This window comes from Coregonus clupeaformis, unplaced genomic scaffold, assembly GCF_020615455.1.
Source record: "Coregonus clupeaformis isolate EN_2021a unplaced genomic scaffold, ASM2061545v1 scaf0210, whole genome shotgun sequence".
Lineage (NCBI taxonomy): Eukaryota > Metazoa > Chordata > Actinopteri > Salmoniformes > Salmonidae > Coregonus > Coregonus clupeaformis.
The window spans coordinates 203392-224896 of NW_025533665.1; the positions used below are offsets into that span (position 1 = coordinate 203392).

Genomic DNA, 21505 nt, shown 5'->3' on the forward strand with positions numbered 1-21505 from the left:
TAACTAACTGTGTAATGGACTACACTGTCAAGGTAACATCATAATACACATTAATATAGGTAACTACCTGTGTAATGGACTACACTGTCAAGGTAACATCATAATACACATTAATATAGGTAACTAACTGTGTTATGGACTACACTGTCAAGGTAACATCATAATACACATTAATATAGGTAACTAACTGTGTTATGGACTACACTGTCAAGGTAACATCATAATACACATTAATATAGGTAACTAACTGTGTTATGGACTACACTGTCAAGGTAACATCATAATACACATTAATATAGGTAACTAACTGTGTAATGGACTACACTGTCAAGGTAACATCATAATACACATTAATATAGGTAACTAACTGTGTTATGGACTACACTGTCAAGGTAACATCATAATACACATTAATATAGGTAACTAACTGTGTTATGGACTACACTGTCAAGGTAACATCATAATACACATTAATATAGGTAACTACCTGTGTTATGGACTACACTGTCAAGGTAACATCATAATACACATTAATATAGGTAACTAACTGTTATGGACTACACTGTCAAGGTAACATCATAATACACATTAATATAGGTAACTAACTGTGTTATGGACTACACTGTCAAGGTAACATCATAATACACATTAATATAGGTAACTACCTGTGTAATGGACTACACTGTCAAGGTAACATCATAATACACATTAATATAGGTAACTACCTGTGTTATGGACTACACTGTCAAGGTAACATCATAATACACATTAATATAGGTAACTAACTGTGTAATGGACTACACTGTCAAGGTAACATCATAATACACATTAATATAGGTAACTAACTGTGTTATGGACTACACTGTCAAGGTAACATCATAATACACATTAATATAGGTAACTAACTGTGTTATGGACTACACTGTCAAGGTAACATCATAATACACATTAATATAGGTAACTACCTGTGTTATGGACTACACTGTCAAGGTAACATCATAATACACATTAATATAGGTAACTACCTGTGTTATGGACTACACTGCCAAGGTAACATCATAATACACATTAATATAGGGAACTACCTGTGTTATGGACTACACTGTCAAGGTAACATCATAATACACATTAATATAGGTAACTACCTGTGTTATGGACTACACTGTCAAGGTAACATCATAATACACATTAATATAGGTAACTAACTGTGTTATGGACTACACTGTCAAGGTAACATCATAATACACATTAATATAGGTAACTACCTGTGTTATGGACTACACTGTCAAGGTAACATCATAATACACATTAATATAGGGAACTAACTGTGTTATGGACTACACTGTCAAGGTAACATCATAATACACATTAATATAGGTAACTAACTGTGTTATGGACTACACTGTCAAGGGAACATCATAATACACATTAATATAGGTAACTAACTGGGTTATGGACTACACTGTCAAGGTAACATCATAATACACATTAATATAGGTAACTTACTGTGTAATGGACTACACTGTCAAGGTAACATCATAATACACATTAATATAGGTAACTAACTGTGTTATGGACTACACTGTCAAGGTAACATCATAATACACATTAATATAGGTAACTAACTGTGTTATGGACTACACTGTCAAGGTAACATCATAATACACATTAATATAGGGAACTAACTGTGTTATGGACTACACTGTCAAGGTAACATCATAATACACATTAATATAGGTAACTACCTGTGTTATGGACTACACTGTCAAGGTAACATCATAATACACATTAATATAGGTAACTAACTGTGTTATGGACTACACTGTCAAGGTAACATCATAATACACATTAATATAGGTAACTAACTGTGTAATGGACTACACTGTCAAGGTAACATCATAATACACATTAATATAGGTAACTACCTGTGTTATGGACTACACTGTCAAGGTAACATCATAATACACATTAATATAGGTAACTACCTGTGTTATGGACTACACTGTCAAGGTAACATCATAATACACATTAATATAGGTAACTAACTGTGTAATGGACTACACTGTCAAGGTAACATCATAATACACATTAATATAGGTAACTAACTGTGTAATGGACTACACTGTCAAGGTAACATCATAATACACATTAATATAGGTAACTACCTGTGTTATGGACTACACTGTCAAGGTAACATCATAATACACATTAATATAGGTAACTAACTGTGTTATGGACTACACTGTCAAGGTAACATCATAATACACATTAATATAGGTAACTACCTGTGTTATGGACTACACTGTCAAGGTAACATCATAATACACATTAATATAGGTAACTAACTGTGTTATGGACTACACTGTCAAGGTAACATCATAATACACATTAATATAGGTAACTAACTGTTATGGACTACACTGTCAAGGTAACATCATAATACACATTAATATAGGTAACTACCTGTGTTATGGACTACACTGTCAAGGGAACATCATAATACACATTAATATAGGTAACTACCTGTGTTATGGACTACACTGTCAAGGGAACATCATAATACACATTAATATAGGTAACTACCTGTTATGGACTACACTGTCAAGGTAACATCATAATACACATTAATATAGGTAACTACCTGTGTTATGGACTACACTGTCAAGGTAACATCATAATACACATTAATATAGGTAACTAACTGTGTTATGGACTACACTGTCAAGGTAACATCATAATACACATTAATATAGGTAACTAACTGTGTAATGGACTACACTGTCAAGGTAACATCATAATACACATTAATATAGGTAACTACCTGTGTAATGGACTACACTGTCAAGGTAACATCATAATACACATTAATATAGGTAACTACCTGTGTTATGGACTACACTGTCAAGGTAACATCATAATACACATTAATATAGGTAACTAACTGTGTTATGGACTACACTGTCAAGGTAACATCATAATACACATTAATATAGGTAACTAACTGTGTAATGGACTACACTGTCAAGGTAACATCATAATACACATTAATATAGGTAACTACCTGTGTTATGGACTACACTGTCAAGGTAACATCATAATACACATTAATATAGGGAACTAACTGTGTTATGGACTACACTGTCAAGGTAACATCATAATACACATTAATATAGGTAACTACCTGTGTTATGGACTACACTGTCAAGGTAACATCATAATACACATTAATATGGGTAACTAACTGTGTTATGGACTACACTGTCAAGGTAACATCATAATACACATTAATATAGGTAACTACCTGTGTTATGGACTACACTGTCAAGGTAACATCATAATACACATTAATATAGGGAACTACCTGTGTTATGGACTACACTGTCAATGTAACATCATAATACACATTAATATAGGTAACTACCTGTGTTATGGACTACACTGTCAAGGGAACATCATAATACACATTAATATAGGTAACTAACTGGGTTATGGACTACACTGTCAAGGTAACATCATAATACACATTAATATAGGTAACTTACTGTGTAATGGACTACACTGTCAAGGTAACATCATAATACACATTAATATAGGTAACTAACTGTGTTATGGACTACACTGTCAAGGTAACATCATAATACACATTAATATAGGTAACTAACTGTGTTATGGACTACACTGTCAAGGTAACATCATAATACACATTAATATAGGTAACTAACTGTGTTATGGACTACACTGTCAAGGTAACATCATAATACACATTAATATAGGTAACTACCTGTGTTATGGACTACACTGTCAAGGTAACATCATAATACACATTAATATAGGTAACTAACTGTGTTATGGACTACACTGTCAAGGTAACATCATAATACACATTAATATAGGTAACTAACTGTGTAATGGACTACACTGTCAAGGTAACATCATAATACACATTAATATAGGTAACTACCTGTGTTATGGACTACACTGTCAAGGTAACATCATAATACACATTAATATAGGTAACTACCTGTGTTATGGACTACACTGTCAAGGTAACATCATAATACACATTAATATAGGTAACTAACTGGGTTATGGACTACACTGTCAAGGTAACATCATAATACACATTAATATAGGTAACTAACTGTGTAATGGACTACACTGTCAAGGTAACATCATAATACACATTAATATAGGTAACTACCTGTGTTATGGACTACACTGTCAAGGTAACATCATAATACACATTAATATAGGTAACTAACTGTGTTATGGACTACGCTGTCAAGGTAACATCATAATACACATTAATATAGGTAACTACCTGTGTAATGGACTACACTGTCAAGGTAACATCATAATACACATTAATATAGGGAACTACCTGTGTTATGGACTACACTGTCAAGGTAACATCATAATACACATTAATATAGGTAACTACCTGTGTTATGGACTACACTGTCAAGGTAACATCATAATACACATTAATATAGGTAACTACCTGTGTTATGGACTACACTGTCAAGGTAACATCATAATACACATTAATATAGGTAACTAACTGTGTAATGGACTACACTGTCAAGGTAACATCATAATACACATTAATATAGGTAACTAACTGTGTAATGGACTACACTGTCAAGGTAACATCATAATACACATTAATACAGGTAACTAACAGTGTTATGGACTACACCAGGGGTCTACAACAAGCTACCAGTAGCTCGCAGCCCACATATCAGTTGCTTGCCAAACAATTCAGAAAATACATTACATTTGTTATGTTTTTTTTAATAAACAAATCTCACTAGTATCAGACACCACAAGCTCACAGCTACTATATAATCAATGCAACATTGACCTTATCCCACCCCTGGTTAGACACTATTGGCTTAAAAATCCAAAACGAACACAATATCTGCCAATTAATTTCCAGCAATATTGTCCCAGTCTGTGTATCACTCCGTGTGAAGCCAGTTGATGTGATAACCGTCTTGTGGGTTGACAGAAATAATTTCCCCAAAACCTTCTAAATTAAATGTTAAATGCAAAATAGACTTACCTGGCAGAACTGTATCATGAGTAAGTACAGTGCATTTGAAAGAATTTAGACCCCTTCCCTCTTTCAACATTTTGTTACAGCCTGATTATAAAATTTATTTTAAAAAAATATCCTCATCAATCTACACACAATACCCCATAATGACTGACAAAAAAAAAAACGTTTTTAGATTTTTTTACAAATGTTTTCAAAATAAATAAAAAATGTACCTTATTTACGTAAGTATTCAGACCCTTTGCTATGAGACTCGAAATTGATCTCAGGTGCGTCCTGTTTCCATTGATCATCCTTGAGATGGTTCTACAACTTGATTGGAGTCCACCTGTGGTAAATTCAATTGATTGGACATGATTTGGAAAGGCACACACCTGTCTATAAAAGGCCCCACAGTTGACATGCCAGAGCAAAAACCAGGCCATGAGGTCGAAGGAATTGTCCGTAGAGCTCCGAGACAGGATTGTGTCGAGGCTCAGATCTGGGGAAGGGTACCAAAACATGTCTGCAGCATTGAAGGTCCCCAAGAACACAGTGGCCTCCATCATTCTTAAATGGAAGAAGTTTGGAACCACCAAGACTCTTCCTAGAGCTGGCCGCCCGGCCAAACTGAGCAATCGGGGGAGAAGGGCCTTGGTCAGGGAGGTGACCAAGAACCCGATGGTCACTCTGACAGAGCTCCAGAGTTCCTCTGTGGAGATGGGAGAACCTTCCAGAAGGACAACCATCTCTGCAGCACTCCACCAATCAGGCCTTTATGGTAGAGTGGCCAGACGGAAGTCACTCCTCAGTAAAAGGCACATGACAGCCCGCTTGGAGTTTGCCAAAAGGCACCTAAAGGACTTTCAGACCATGAGAAACAAGATTCTCTGGTCTGATGAAACCAAGATTGAACTCTTTGGCCTGAATGCCAAGCGTCACGTCTGGAGGAAACCTGGCACCATCCCTACGGTGAAGCATGGTGGCGGCAGAATCATGCTGTGGGGATGTTTTCCAGCGGCAGGGACTGGGAGACTAGTCAGGATTGAGGGAAAGATGAACGGAGCAAAGTATAGAGAGATCGTTAATGAAAACCTGCTCCAGAGCGCTCAGGACCTCAGACTGCGATGATATGTTTGGACAGTGAAGCTAAAACATTTCATTTGGCTCTGTACTCCAGCAACAAACAAAAAAATCACGTCTTGTCTTATCAGGTGAATGATAATGGCAAGTAGAAGTAATCTACATTTAAAAATGAATAGATTTGGTATATACTGTACAGTTTTTCATTATTTTGACCTCCCCACTGTTCATTGGAAGAGGTTCCTATTGGCTTTTTCAAATGGGGGACTAGATACAGAAAGTGCTTTCATTTCTAAATGGTAAAACCGATATGTATGAAAATACCCTCACTGTCGCCTCATATGAAACGTTCAATCTCAAATCTAAAATGCTGTAGTATAGAGCCAAATGTAATGTTTTAGCTTAATATGGAGGGGAGTTTAGGTAACACACTGTTATGATTACAACTGTGTTACTAAATGAATAGGATATCTGTGATTACTACACTGAGTCTATGGAGCAGTTCCCATCTCTACCAGCAGAGGGCAGGAAAACTCAGGAGTCTGGCTAGTAGCTCACTACTGCTGCTCCATGGTTCAAAATGCTGGTCACTTTCCCCCCAAAACGGGGTATTCTGGAACATTAAACGGGATATTCTGGAACATTAAACGGGGTATTATGGAACATTAAATGGGGATTTCTGGAACATTTTGCAACTCTACCCAGTTCATATAGAACTGCAGGCTGACTTCGGTCGTCAGTTGAACGTTGCTGCAGCTGGCTCCCGGTTTAAGCGGGCGGGTGTTAAGGAGCACGGTTTGGCGGGTCATGTTTAGGAGGACGCATGACTCGACCTTCGCCTCTCCCGATCCCGTTGGGGAGTTGCAGCGACGAGACAAGATCCTAATTGAAAAAGGGGGTAAAAAAAAAAAAGAAAGATTAACTTAAAATTGACATGCCATATAACTAGTTAGTCATGTAACCCAAGTCAACTCAAAGTAACCAACTAAACCTGTTCTAACCAGATCCTCAGCTGAATGTCTGTCTCTCTAGATAATAGATAAGGGGAAGAGGGATCCATCGGAGGAGATTGAGATTCTGATGAGATACGGACAACACCCCAACATCATCACACTCAAAGACGTAAGTACTATACCCCCAAACTGTTACCCCTAAACTTACTGGACCCCAAAACTGTTACTGTTACTGTACTGTACCCCCAAACTGTTACTGTACCCCCAAACTGTTACTGTACTGTACCCCCAAACTGTTACCCCTAAACTTACTGTACCCCCAAACTGTTACTGTACTGTACTGTACCCCCAAACTGTTACTGTACTGTACCCCCAAACTGTTACTGTACTGTACCCCCAAACTGTTACTGTACTGTACCCCCAAACTGTTACTGTACTGTACTGTACCCCCAAACTGTTACTGTACCCCCAAACTGTTACTGTACCCCCAAACTGTTACTGTACTGTACCCCCAAACTGTTACTGTACTGTACCCCCAAACTGTTACTGTACTGTACTGTACCCCCAAACTGTTACTGTACCCCCAAACTGTTACTGTAATTGTACCCCAAACTGTTACTGTAACTGTACCCCCCAAACTGTTACTGTACCCCAACTGTTACTGTACTGTACCCCCAAACTGTTACTGTACTGTACCCCCAAACTGTTACTGTACCCCCAAACTGTTACTGTACCCCCAAACTGTTACTGTACTGTACCCCCAAACTGTTACTGTACCCCCAAACTGTTACTGTACTGTACCCCCAAACTGTTACTGTACTGTACCCCCAAACTGTTACTGTACCCCCAAACTGTTACTGTAATTGTACCCCAAACTGTTACTGTACTGTACCCCCAAACTGTTACTGTACTGTACCCCCAAACTGTTACTGTACTGTACCCCCAAACTGTTACTGTACTGTACCCCCAAACTGTTACTGTACTGTACCCCCAAACTGTTACTGTTACTGTACTGTACCCCCAAACTGTTACTGTACTGTACCCCAAACTGTTACTGTACTGTACCCCCAAACTGTTACTGTACTGTACCCCCAAACTGTTACTGTACTGTACCCCCAAACTGTTACCCCTAAACTTACTGTACCCCCAAACTGTTACTGTACTGTACCCCCAAACTGTTACTGTACTGTACCCCCAAACTGTTACTGTACTGTACCCCCAAACTGTTACTGTACTGTACCCCCAAACTGTTACCCCTAAACTTACTGTACCCCCAAACTGTTACTGTACTGTACCCCCAAACTGTTACTGTTACTGTACCCCCAAACTGGGTCTCTGTCTGTATTCTGTATGTATTGGCAGCTCAGTGTATTAACGTGTGTGTGTGTGTGTGTGTGTGTGTGTGTGTGTGTGTGTGTGTGTGTGTGTGTGTGTGTGTGTGTGTGTGTTGTTAGGTGTATGACGAGGGCAGGTATGTGTATGTGGTAACAGAACTGATGAAGGGAGGAGAGTTACTGGATAAGATCCTCAGACAGAAGTTCTTCTCAGAGAGAGAAGCAAGCTCTGTTCTCTACACTATAACCAAGACTGTCCACTACCTGCACTGTCAAGGGGTAAGACTTCCTCCTCTCTCTCACTCCCTTCCTCCTCCTCTCTCACTCCCTTCCTCCTCTCTCGCAATCCCCTCCTCCTCCACTCACTCCCTTCCTCCTCCTCACTCACTCCCTTCCTCCTCTTCTCTCACTCCCTTCCTCCTCCTCTCTCACTCCCTTCCTCCTCCTCTCTCTCTCTCACTCACTCCCTTCCTCCTCCTCTATGACTCCCTTCCTCCTTTCTCCCTTCCTCCTCCTCTCTCTCTCACCTCCTTCCTCCTCCTCTATGACTCCCTTCCTCCTTTCTCCCTTCCTCCTCCTCTCTCTCTCTCACTCACTCCCTTCCTCCTCCTCTATGACTCCCTTCCTCCTTTCTCCCTTCCTCCTCTCTCGCAATCCCTTCCTCCTCCTCTCTCACTCCCCTCCTTCCTCTCACTCCCTTCCTCCTCTCTCGCAATCCCTTCCTCCTCCTCTCTCACTCCCTTCGTTCTCCTCTCACTCCCTTTCTCCTCCTCTCTCTCACTCCCTTCCTCCTCCTCCTCCTCCTCCTCCTCTCTCACTCCCCTCCTCCTCCTCTCTCACTCCCCCCCTCCTCCTCCTCTCTCACTCCCCTCCCCTCCATCCTCTCTCACTCCCTTCCTCCTCATCTCTCACTCCCTTCCTCCTCATCTCTCACTCCCCTCCTCCTCCTCCTCTCTCACTCCCCTCCTCCTCCTCTCTCACCCTCCTCCTCCTCCTCTCTCACTCCCCCCCTCCTCCTCACTCCCCCTCCTCCTCCTCTCTCACTCCCTCCTCCATCCTCTCTCACTCCCTTCCTCCTCATCTCTCACTCCTTCCTCCTCCTCCTCTCTCACTCCCTCTCCTCCTCTCTCACTCCTCCTCCTCCTCTCTCACTCCCTTCCTCCTCTCTCACTCCCTTCCTCCTCCTCTCACTCCCTCCTCTCTCACTCCCTTCCTCCTCATCTCTCACTCCCCTCCTCCTCTCTCACTCACCTCCTCCTCCTCTCTCACTCCCTTCCTCCTCTCTCACTCCCTTCCTCCTCCTCTCACTCCCTTCCTCCTCCTCTCTCACTCCCCTCCACCTCTCTCTTCCTTTTCTCTCTCCCTTCCTCCTCTCTCACTCCCTTCCTCCTCATCTCTCACTCCCCTCCTCCTCCTCCTCCTCCTCTCTCACTCCCTTTCTCCTCCTCTCTCTCACTCCCTTCCTCCTCCTCCTCCTCTCTCTCACTCCCCTCCTCCTCCTCTCTGACTCCCCTCCTCCTCTCTCACCCTCCTCCTCCTCCTCTCTCACTCCCCTCCTCCTCCTCCTCTCTCACTCCCTTCCTCCTCCTCATCCCTCACTCCCGACTCTCCTCCTCCTCCTCTCTCACTCCCCTCCTCCTCCTCCTCTCACTCCCCTCCACCTCTCTCTTCCTTTTCTCTCTCCCTTCCTCTCTCTCTCCTTCCTTCCTCTCTCTACTCCTTCCTCCTCATCTCTCACTCCTCTCCTCCTCCTCTCTCCCTCCCTTCCTCCTCCTCTCACTCCCTCCTCTCTCACTCCCCTCCTCCTCCTCTCTGACTCCCCTCCTCCTCTCTCACCCTCCTCCTCCTCCTCTCTCACTCCCCTCCTCCTCCTCCTCTCTACCCTTCCTCCTCCTCATCCTCACTCCCGACTCCTCCTCCTCCTCTCTCACTCCCTCCTCCTCCTCCTCTCACTCCCACCTCTCTTCCTTTTCTCCTTCTCTCTCTCTTCTCCCTTCCTCCTCTCTCACTCCTCCTCCTCTCTCACTCCTTCCTCCTCATCTCTCACTCCTCCTCCTCCTCTCTCTCACTCCCTTCCTCCTCTCTCACTCCCTCCTCTCTCTCACTCCCCTCCTCCTCCTCTCCTCCTCTCACCTCCTCCTCCTCCTCCCTCCTCCTCCTCCTCCTCCTCTCTCCTCCACCTCTCTCTCTTTTTTCTCTCCTTCCTCTCTCACTCCCTTCCTCCTCCTCTCACACCCCTCCTCCTCCTCTCACTCCCCTCCCTCCTCTCTCTCACTCCTCCTCCTCTTCTCTCACTCCCTTCCTCCTCTTCTCTCACGCCCTTCCTCCTCCTCTCTCACTCCTCTCCCCCTCCTCTCACTCACCTCTTCCTCTCTCACTCCCTTCCTCCTCTCACCCTTCCTCCTCTCTCTCACTCCTTTCCTCCTTACTCTTTTCGCTTCTCTCTTACTCCCTTCCTCCTCTCACTCCCTTCCTCCTCTCACTCCCTTCCTCTCTCTCACTCCTCCCTCCTCCTCTCTCTCTCCCCTCCTCCTCTCTCTCTCTCCCTCCTCCTCCTCTCACACCCTCCTCCTCCCTTCAACCCTCCTCCTCCTCTCTCACTCCCTTCCTCCCTCCTCTCTCAATCCCTCCCTCCTCTCACTCACCCTCCCTCCTCCCTCTCACTCCTTCCTCCTCCTCTCTCTCACTCCCTTCCTCCTCCCTCTCTCACTCCTTCCTCCTCCTCTCTCACTCCCTTCCTCCTCCTCTCTCACTCCCCTCCTCCTCCTCTCTCACTCCCTTCCTCCTCTCTCACTCCCTTCCTCCTTCTCTCACTCCCTCCTCTCTACTCCCTTCCTCCTCATCTCTCACTCCTCCTCCTCTCTCACTCACCTCCTCCTCTCTCTCACTCCCTTCCTCCCTCTCTCACTCCCTTCCTCCTCCTCTCACTCCCTTCCTCCTCCTCTCTCACTCCCCTCCACCTCTCTCTCTTTCTCTCCCTTCCTCCTCTCTCACTCCCTTCCTCCTCATCTCTCACTCCCTCCTCCTCCTCCTCCTCCTCTCTCACTCCCTTTCTCCTCCTCTCTCTCACTCCCTTCCTCCTCCTCCTCCTCTCTCTCACTCCCCTCCTCCTCCTCTCTGACTCCTCCTCTCTCTCTCCTCCTCCTCCTCCTCTCTCCTCCCCTCCTCCTCCTCCTCTCTACTCCTTTCTCCTCCTCATCCCTCACCCCGACTCCTCCTCCTCCTCTCTACTCCCTCCTCCTCCTCCTCCTCTCACTCCCCACCTCTCTCTCTTCCTTTTCTCTCCTTCCTCTCTCTCACTCCTTCCTCCTCCTCTCACACCTCCTCCTCCTCTCCCTCCTCCTCTCTCCTCCCCTCCTCTCTTCTCCTCCCTTCCTCCTCTTCTCTCCGCCTTCCTCCTCCTCTCTCACTCCTCTCCCCCTCCTCTCACTCACCTCTTCCTCTCTCACTCCCTTCCTCCTCTCACTCCCTTCCTCCTCTCTCTCACTCCTTTCCTCCTTACTCTTTCGCTTCTCCTCTTACTCCCTTCCTCCTCTCACTCCCTTCCTCCTCTCACTCCCTTCCTCCTCTCTCACTCCCCTCCCTCCTCTCTCTCTCCCCTCCTCCTCTCTCTCTCTCCCCTCCTCCTCCTCTCACACCCTCCTCCTCCCTTCAATCCCCTCCTCCTCCTCTCTCACTCCCTTCCTCCTCCTCTCTCAATCCCCTCCCTCCTCTCTCTCACTCCCCTCCCTCCTCCCTCTCACTCCCTTCCTCCTCCTCTCTCACTCCCTTCCTCCTCCTCTCTACTCCTTCCTCCTTCCACTCTCACCCTCCTCCTCCTCTCACTCCCTTCCTCCTCTTCTCTCACTCCCTTCCTCCTCTTCTCTCACTCCCCTCCCTCCTCTTCTCTCACTCCCTTCCTCCTCTTCTCTCACTCCCTTCCTCCTCCTCTCTCACTCCCTTCCTCCTCCTCTCTCACTCCCTTCCTCCTTCCACTCTCACCCTCCTCCTCCTCTCACTCCCTTCCTCCTCCTCTCCTCCTCTCTCACTCCCTTCCTCCTCCTCTCTCACTCCCCTCCCTCCTCTCTCACTCCCCTCCTCCTCCTCTCTCACTCCCTTCCTCCTTCTCTCATGCCCTTCCTCCTCCTCTCTCACTCCCTTCCTCCTCCTCTCTCACTCCCTTCCTCCTCCTCTCTCACTCCTCTCCTCCTCCTCTCACTCCCTTCCTCCTCCCTCCTCCTCTTCTCTCCCTCCCTCCTCCCTCTTCTCTCCCTCCTCCTCTCTCTCCTTCCTCCTCTCACTCCCTTCCTCCTCTCTCTCACTCCCTTCCTCCTTACTCTTTCGCTTCTCCTCTCACTCCCTTCCTCCTCTCACTCCCTTCCTCCTCTCTCACTCCCTTCCTCCTTCCTCTCTCTCCGCTCCTCCTTCCTCCCTCTCTCCTCTTCTTCCCTCTCGCTCCTTCCTCCTTCCTCTTCCTCCTCCCTCTCTCTCATCCTTCTCCCACTCTCTCCTCTAGGTTGTCCATAGGGACTTAAAGCCCAGTAACATCCTATATATGGACGAAAGTGGGAACCCTGATTCTATCAGGATCTGTGACTTTGGTTTCTCCAAGCAGCTGAGAGGAGGAAACGGACTGCTACTAACACCCTGTTACACTGCTAACTTTGTTGCTCCAGAGGTGAGTAGAGAGAGAGAGAGAGAGAGAGAGAGGAGGTGGGTTAGGAAGGGTAACGTTGGAGGGTTAGGAAGGGTAACGTTGGAGGGTTAGGAAGGGTAACGTTAGAGGGTTAGGAAGGGTAACGTTGGAGGGTTAGGAAGGGTAACGTTGGAGGGTTAGGAAGGGTAACGTTGGAGGGTTAGGAAGGGTAACGTTGGAGGGTTAGGAAGGGTAACGTTGGAGGGTTAGGAAGGGTAAAGCAATCTGAGTGTTCTCTAGCCCCTTACCTGTACTGGGTTAGGGTTACCTGTTCTCTTACCTGTACTGGGTTAGGGTTAGGGTTACCTGTTCTCTTACCTGTACTGGGTTAGGGTTAGGGTTACCTGTTCTCTTACCTGTACTGGGTTAGGGTTAGGGTTACCTGTTCTCTTACCTGTACTGGGTTAGGGTTAGGGTTACCTGTTCTCTTACCTGTACTGGGTTAGGGTTAGGGTTACCTGTTCTCTTACCTGTACTGGGTTAGGGTTAGGGTTACCTGTTCTCTTACCTGTACTGGGTTAGGGTTAGGGTTACCTGTTCTCTTACCTGTACTGGGTTAGGGTTAGGGTTACCTGTTCTCTTACCTGTACTGGGTTAGGGTTAGGGTTACCTGTTCTCTTACCTGTACTGGGTTAGGGTTAGGGTTACCTGTTCTCTTACCTGTACTGGGTTAGGGTTAGGGTTACCTGTTCTCTTACCTGTACTGGGTTAGGGTTAGGGTTACCTGTTCTCTTACCTGTACTGGGTTAGGGTTAGGGTTACCTGTTCTCTTACCTGTACTGGGTTAGGGTTAGGGTTACCTGTTCTCTTACCTGTACTGGGTTTGTGTGTGTTGTCTTTCGCTGTGTGTCTCTGTGTGTGTGTCTCTGTGTGTGTGTCTCTGTGTGGGTGTCGCTATGTGTGTGTATCTCTGTGTGTGTCTCTCTATGTGTGTGTAGGTGTTGATGCGTCAGGGTTATGATGCAGCCTGTGATATCTGGAGTCTAGGAGTGTTGTTATACACAATGTTAGCAGGATACACGCCATTCGCTAACGGCCCCAAGGATACACCTGAAGAGATCCTGTTGAGGATGGGGTCAGGGAAGTTTTCTCTAAGCGGGGGAAACTGGGACACGGTGTCTGACAGCTCCAAGGTACACACACTGTTATCTAACATGCTGCTTGTTGACCAGTCTGTTCTGTGTGTCTCTAGGACCTGTTATCTAACATGCTGCTTGTTGACCAGTCTGTTGTTCTGTGTGTCTCTAAGACCTGTTATCTAACATGCTGCTTGTTGACCAGTCTGTTCTGTGTGTCTCTAGGACCTGTTATCTAACATGCTGCTTGTTGACCAGTCTGTTCTGTGTGTCTCTAGGACCTGTTATCTAACATGCTGCTTGTTGACCAGTCTGTTCTGTGTGTCTCTAGGACCTGTTATCTAACATGCTGCTTGTTGACCAGTCTGTTCTGTGTGTCTCTAGGACCTGTTATCTAACATGCTGCTTGTTGACCAGTCTGTTCTGTGTGTCTCTAGGACCTGTTATCTAACATGCTGCTTGTTGACCAGTCTGTTCTGTGTGTCTCTAGGACCTGTTATCTAACATGCTGCTTGTTGACCAGTCTGTTCTGTGTGTCTCTAGGACCTGTTATCTAACATGCTGCTTGTTGACCAGTCTGTTCTGTGTGTCTCTAGGACCTGTTATCTAACATGCTGCTTGTTGACCAGTCTTGTTCTGTGTGTCTCTAGGACCTGTTATCTAACATGCTGCTTGTTGACCAGTCGTGTTCTGTGTGTCTCTAGGACCTGTTATCTAACATGCTGCTTGTTGACCAGTCTGTTCTGTGTGTCTCTAGGACCTGTTATCTAACATGCTGCTTGTTGACCAGTCTGTTCTGTGTGTCTCTAGGACCTGTTATCTAACATGCTGCTTGTTGACCAGTCTGTTCGTGTGTCTCTAGGACCTGTTATCTAACATGCTGCTTGTTGACCAGTCTGTTCTGTGTGTCTCTAGGACCTGTTATCTAACATGCTGCTTGTTGACCAGTCTGTTCGTGTGTCTCTAGGACCTGTTATCTAACATGCTGCTTGTTGACCAGTCTGTTCTGTGTGTCTCTAGGACCTGTTATCTAACATGCTGCTTGTTGACCAGTCTGTTCTGTGTGTCTCTAGGACCTGTTATCTAACATGCTGCTTGTTGACCAGTCTGTTCTGTGTGTCTCTAGGACCTGTTATCTAACATGCTGCTTGTTGACCAGTCTGTTCTGTGTGTCTCTAGGACCTGTTATCTAACATGCTGCTTGTTGACCAGTCTGTTCTGTGTGTCTCTAGGACCTGTTATCTAACATGCTGCTTGTTGACCAGTCTGTTCTGTGTGTCTCTAGGACCTGTTATCTAACATGCTGCTTGTTGACCAGTCTGTTCTGTGTGTCTCTAGGACCTGTTATCTAACATGCTGCTTGTTGACCAGTCTGTTCTGTGTGTCTCTAGGACCTGTTATCTAACATGCTGCTTGTTGACCAGTCTGTTCTGTGTGTCTCTAGGACCTGTTATCTAACATGCTGCTTGTTGACCAGTCTGTTCTGTGTGTCTCTAGGACCTGTTATCTAACATGCTGCTTGTTGACCAGTCTGTTCTGTGTGTCTCTAGGACCTGTTATCTAACATGCTGCTTGTTGACCAGTCTGTTCTGTGTGTCTCTAGGACCTGTTATCTAACATGCTGCTTGTTGACCAGTCTGTTCTGTGTGTCTCTAGGACCTGTTATCTAACATGCTGCTTGTTGACCAGTCTGTTCTGTGTGTCTCTAGGACCTGTTATCTAACATGCTGCTTGTTGACCAGTCTGTTCTGTGTGTCTCTAGGACCTGTTATCTAACATGCTGCTTGTTGACCAGTCTGTTCTGTGTGTCTCTAGGACCTGTTATCTAACATGCTGCTTGTTGACCAGTCTTGTTCTGTGTGTCTCTAGGACCTGTTATCTAACATGCTGCTTGTTGACCAGTCTGTTCTGTGTGTCTCTAGGACCTGTTATCTAACATGCTGCTTGTTGACCAGTCTGTTCTGTGTGTCTCTAGGACCTGTTATCTAACATGCTGCTTGTTGACCAGTCTGTTCTGTGTGTCTCTAGGACCTGTTATCTAACATGCTGCTTGTTGACCAGTCTGTTCTGTGTGTCTCTAGGACCTGTTATCTAACATGCTGCTTGTTGACCAGTCTGTTCTGTGTGTCTCTAGGACCTGTTATCTAACATGCTGCTTGTTGACCAGTCTGTTCTGTGTGTCTCTAGGACCTGTTATCTAACATGCTGCTTGTTGACCAGTCTGTTCTGTGTGTCTCTAGGACCTGTTATCTAACATGCTGCTTGTTGACCAGTCTGTTCTGTGTGTCTCTAGGACCTGTTATCTAACATGCTGCTTGTTGACCAGTCTGTTCTGTGTGTCTCTAGGACCTGTTATCTAACATGCTGCTTGTTGACCAGTCTGTTCTGTGTGTCTCTAGGACCTGTTATCTAACATGCTGCTTGTTGACCAGTCTGTTCTGTGTGTCTCTAGGACCTGTTATCTAACATGCTGCTTGTTGACCAGTCTGTTCTGTGTGTCTCTAGGACCTGTTATCTAACATGCTGCTTGTTGACCAGTCTGTTCTGTGTGTCTCTAGGACCTGTTATCTAACATGCTGCTTGTTGACCAGTCTGTTCTGTGTGTCTCTAGGACCTGTTATCTAACATGCTGCTTGTTGACCAGTCTGTTCTGTGTGTCTCTAGGACCTGTTATCTAACATGCTGCTTGTTGACCAGTCTGTTCTGTGTGTCTCTAGGACCTGTTATCTAACATGCTGCTTGTTGACCAGTCTGTTCTGTGTGTCTCTAGGACCTGTTATCTAACATGCTGCTTGTTGACCAGTCTGTTCTGTGTGTCTCTAGGACCTGTTATCTAACATGCTGCTTGTTGACCAGTCTGTTCTGTGTGTCTCTAGGACCTGTTATCTAACATGCTGCTTGTTGACCAGTCTGTTCTGTGTGTCTCTAGGACCTGTTATCTAACATGCTGCTTGTTGACCAGTCTGTTCTGTGTGTCTCTAGGACCTGTTATCTAACATGCTGCTTGTTGACCAGTCTGTTCTGTGTGTCTCTAGGACCTGTTATCTAACATGCTGCTTGTTGACCAGTCTGTTCTGTGTGTCTCTAGGACCTGTTATCTAACATGCTGCTTGTTGACCAGTCTGTTCTGTGTGTCTCTAGGACCTGTTATCTAACATGCTGCTTGTTGACCAGTCTGTTCTGTGTGTCTCTAGGACCTGTTATCTAACATGCTGCTTGTTGACCAGTCTGTTCTGTGTGTCTCTAGGACCTGTTATCTAACATGCTGCTTGTTGACCAGTCTGTTCTGTGTGTCTCTAGGACCTGTTATCTAACATGCTGCTTGTTGACCAGTCTGTTCTGTGTGTCTCTAGGACCTGTTATCTAACATGCTGCTTGTTGACCAGTCTGTTCTGTGTGTCTCTAGGACCTGTTATCTAACATGCTGCTTGTTGACCAGTCTGTTCTGTGTGTCTCTAGGACCTGTTATCTAACATGCTGCTTGTTGACCAGTCTGTTCTGTGTGTCTCTAGGACCTGTTATCTAACATGCTGCTTGTTGACCAGTCTGTTCTGTGTGTCTCTAGGACCTGTTATCTAACATGCTGCTTGTTGACCAGTCTGTTCTGTGTGTCTCTAGGACCTGTTATCTAACATGCTGCTTGTTGACCAGTCTGTTCTGTGTGTCTCTAGGACCTGTTATCTAACATGCTGCTTGTTGACCAGTCTGTTCTGTGTGTCTCTAGGACCTGTTATCTAACATGCTGCTTGTTGACCAGTCTGTTCTGTGTGTCTCTAGGACCTGTTATCTAACATGCTGCTTGTTGACCAGTCTGTTCTGTGTGTCTCTAGGACCTGTTATCTAACATGCTGCTTGTTGACCAGTCTGTTCTGTGTGTCTCTAGGACCTGTTATCTAACATGCTGCTTGTTGACCAGTCTGTTCTGTGTGTCTCTAGGACCTGTTATCTAACATGCTGCTTGTTGACCAGTCTGTTCTGTGTGTCTCTAGGACCTGTTATCTAACATGCTGCTTGTTGACCAGTCTGTTCTGTGTGTCTCTAGGACCTGTTATCTAACATGCTGCTTGTTGACCAGTCTGTTCTGTGTGTCTCTAGGACCTGTTATCTAACATGCTGCTTGTTGACCAGTCTGTTCTGTGTGTCTCTAGGACCTGTTATCTAACATGCTGCTTGTTGACCAGTCTGTTGTTCTGTGTGTCTAGGACCTGTTATCTAACATGCTGCTTGTTGACCAGTCTGTTCTGTGTGTCTCTAGGACCTGTTATCTAACATGCTGCTTGTTGACCAGTCTGTTCTGTGTGTCTCTAGGACCTGTTATCTAACATGCTGCTTGTTGACCAGTCTGTTCTGTGTGTCTCTAGGACCTGTTATCTAACATGCTGCTTGTTGACCAGTCGTGTTCTGTGTGTCTCTAGGACCTGTTATCTAACATGCTGCTTGTTGACCAGTCTGTTCTGTGTGTCTCTAGGACCTGTTATCTAACATGCTGCTTGTTGACCAGTCTGTTCTGTGTGTCTCTAGGACCTGTTATCTAACATGCTGCTTGTTGACCAGTCTGTTCTGTGTGTCTCTAGGACCTGTTATCTAACATGCTGCTTGTTGACCAGTCTGTTCTGTGTGTCTCTAGGACCTGTTATCTAACATGCTGCTTGTTGACCAGTCTGTTCTGTGTGTCTCTAGGACCTGTTATCTAACATGCTGCTTGTTGACCAGTCTGTTCTGTGTGTCTCTAGGACCTGTTATCTAACATGCTGCTTGTTGACCAGTCTGTTCTGTGTGTCTCTAGGACCTGTTATCTAACATGCTGCTTGTTGACCAGTCTGTTCTGTGTGTCTCTAGGACCTGTTATCTAACATGCTGCTTGTTGACCAGTCTGTTCTGTGTGTCTCTAGGACCTGTTATCTAACATGCTGCTTGTTGACCAGTCTGTTCTGTGTGTCTCTAGGACCTGTTATCTAACATGCTGCTTGTTGACCAGTCTGTTCTGTGTGTCTCTAGGACCTGTTATCTAACATGCTGCTTGTTGACCAGTCTGTTCTGTGTGTCTCTAGGACCTGTTATCTAACATGCTGCTTGTTGACCAGTCTGTTCTGTGTGTCTCTAGGACCTGTTATCTAACATGCTGCTTGTTGACCAGTCTGTTCTGTGTGTCTCTAGGACCTGTTATCTAACATGCTGCTTGTTGACCAGTCTGTTCTGTGTGTCTCTAGGACCTGTTATCTAACATGCTGCTTGTTGACCAGTCTGTTCTGTGTGTCTCTAGGACCTGTTATCTAACATGCTGCTTGTTGACCAGTCTGTTCTGTGTGTCTCTAGGACCTGTTATCTAACATGCTGCTTGTTGACCAGTCTGTTCTGTGTGTCTCTAGGACCTGTTATCTAACATGCTGCTTGTTGACCAGTCTGTTCTGTGTGTCTCTAGGACCTGTTATCTAACATGCTGCTTGTTGACCAGTCTGTTCTGTGTGTCTCTAGGACCTGTTATCTAACATGCTGCTTGTTGACCAGTCTGTTCTGTGTGTCTCTAGGACCTGTTATCTAACATGCTGCTTGTTGACCAGTCTGTTCTGTGTGTCTCTAGGACCTGTTATCTAACATGCTGCTTGTTGACCAGTCTGTTCTGTGTGTCTCTAGGACCTGTTATCTAACATGCTGCTTGTTGACCAGTCTGTTCTGTGTGTCTCTAGGACCTGTTATCTAACATGCTGCTTGTTGACCAGTCTGTTCTGTGTGTCTCTAGGACCTGTTATCTAACATGCTGCTTGTTGACCAGTCTGTTCTGTGTGTCTCTAGGACCTGTTATCTAACATGCTGCTTGTTGACCAGTCTGTTCTGTGTGTCTCTAGGACCTGTTATCTAACATGCTGCTTGTTGACCAGTCTGTTCTGTGTGTCTCTAGGACCTGTTATCTAACATGCTGCTTGTTGACCAGTCTGTTCTGTGTGTCTCTAGGACCTGTTATCTAACATGCTGCTTGTTGACCAGTCTGTTCTGTGTGTCTCTAGGACCTGTTATCTAACATGCTGCTTGTTGACCAGTCTGTTCTGTGTGTCTCTAGGACCTGTTATCTAACATGCTGCTTGTTGACCAGTCTGTTCTGTGTGTCTCTAGGACCTGTTATCTAACATGCTGCTTGTTGACCAGTCTGTTCTGTGTGTCTCTAGGACCTGTTATCTAACATGCTGCTTGTTGACCAGTCTGTTCTGTGTGTCTCTAGGACCTGTTATCTAACATGCTGCTTGTTGACCAGTCTGTTCTGTGTGTCTCTAGGACCTGTTATCTAACATGCTGCTTGTTGACCAGTCTGTTCTGTGTGTCTCTAGGACCTGTTATCTAACATGCTGCTTGTTGACCAGTCTGTTCTGTGTGTCTCTAGGACCTGTTATCTAACATGCTGCTTGTTGACCAGTCTGTTCTGTGTGTCTCTAGGACCTGTTATCTAACATGCTGCTTGTTGACCAGTCTGTTCTGTGTGTCTCTAGGACCTGTTATCTAACATGCTGCTTGTTGACCAGTCTGTTCTGTGTGTCTCTAGGACCTGTTATCTAACATGCTGCTTGTTGACCAGTCTGTTCTGTGTGTCTCTAGGACCTGTTATCTAACATGCTGCTTGTTGACCAGTCTGTTCTGTGTGTCTCTAGGACCTGTTATCTAACATGCTGCTTGTTGACCAGTCTGTTCTGTGTGTCTCTAGGACCTGTTATCTAACATGCTGCTTGTTGACCAGTCTGTTCTGTGTGTCTCTAGGACCTGTTATCTAACATGCTGCTTGTTGACCAGTCTGTTCTGTGTGTCTCTAGGACCTGTTATCTAACATGCTGCTTGTTGACCAGTCTGTTCTGTGTGTCTCTAGGACCTGTTATCTAACATGCTGCTTGTTGACCAGTCTGTTCTGTGTGTCTCTAGGACCTGTTATCTAACATGCTGCTTGTTGACCAGTCTGTTCTGTGTGTCTCTAGGACCTGTTATCTAACATGCTGCTTGTTGACCAGTCTGTTCTGTGTGTCTCTAGGACCTGTTATCTAACATGCTGCTTGTTGACCAGTCTGTTCTGTGTGTCTCTAGGACCTGTTATCTAACATGCTGCTTGTTGACCAGTCTGTTCTGTGTGTCTCTAGGACCTGTTATCTAACATGCTGCTTGTTGACCAGTCTGTTCTGTGTGTCTCTAGGACCTGTTATCTAACATGCTGCTTGTTGACCAGTCTGTTCTGTGTGTCTCTAGGACCTGTTATCTAACATGCTGCTTGTTGACCAGTCTGTTCTGTGTGTCTCTAGGACCTGTTATCTAACATGCTGCTTGTTGACCAGTCTGTTCTGTGTGTCTCTAGGACCTGTTATCTAACA

The 21505-nt window shown here is 45.1% G+C and overlaps 1 protein-coding gene across 1 annotated transcript in view; it reads left to right on the top strand.

Moving 5' to 3' along the window:
- Positions 1–21505, top strand: part of LOC121561393 (ribosomal protein S6 kinase alpha-6) — a 130298-nt gene that overhangs the window by 81258 nt on the left and 27535 nt on the right. The window contains exons 15-18 of the mRNA XM_045214182.1: positions 7154–7243; positions 8529–8687; positions 12904–13065; positions 14022–14272. Of these exons, the coding sequence (XP_045070117.1) occupies positions 7154–7243; positions 8529–8687; positions 12904–13065; positions 14022–14272 (662 nt within the window). The remainder of the gene's footprint in view (positions 1–7153; positions 7244–8528; positions 8688–12903; positions 13066–14021; positions 14273–21505) is intronic.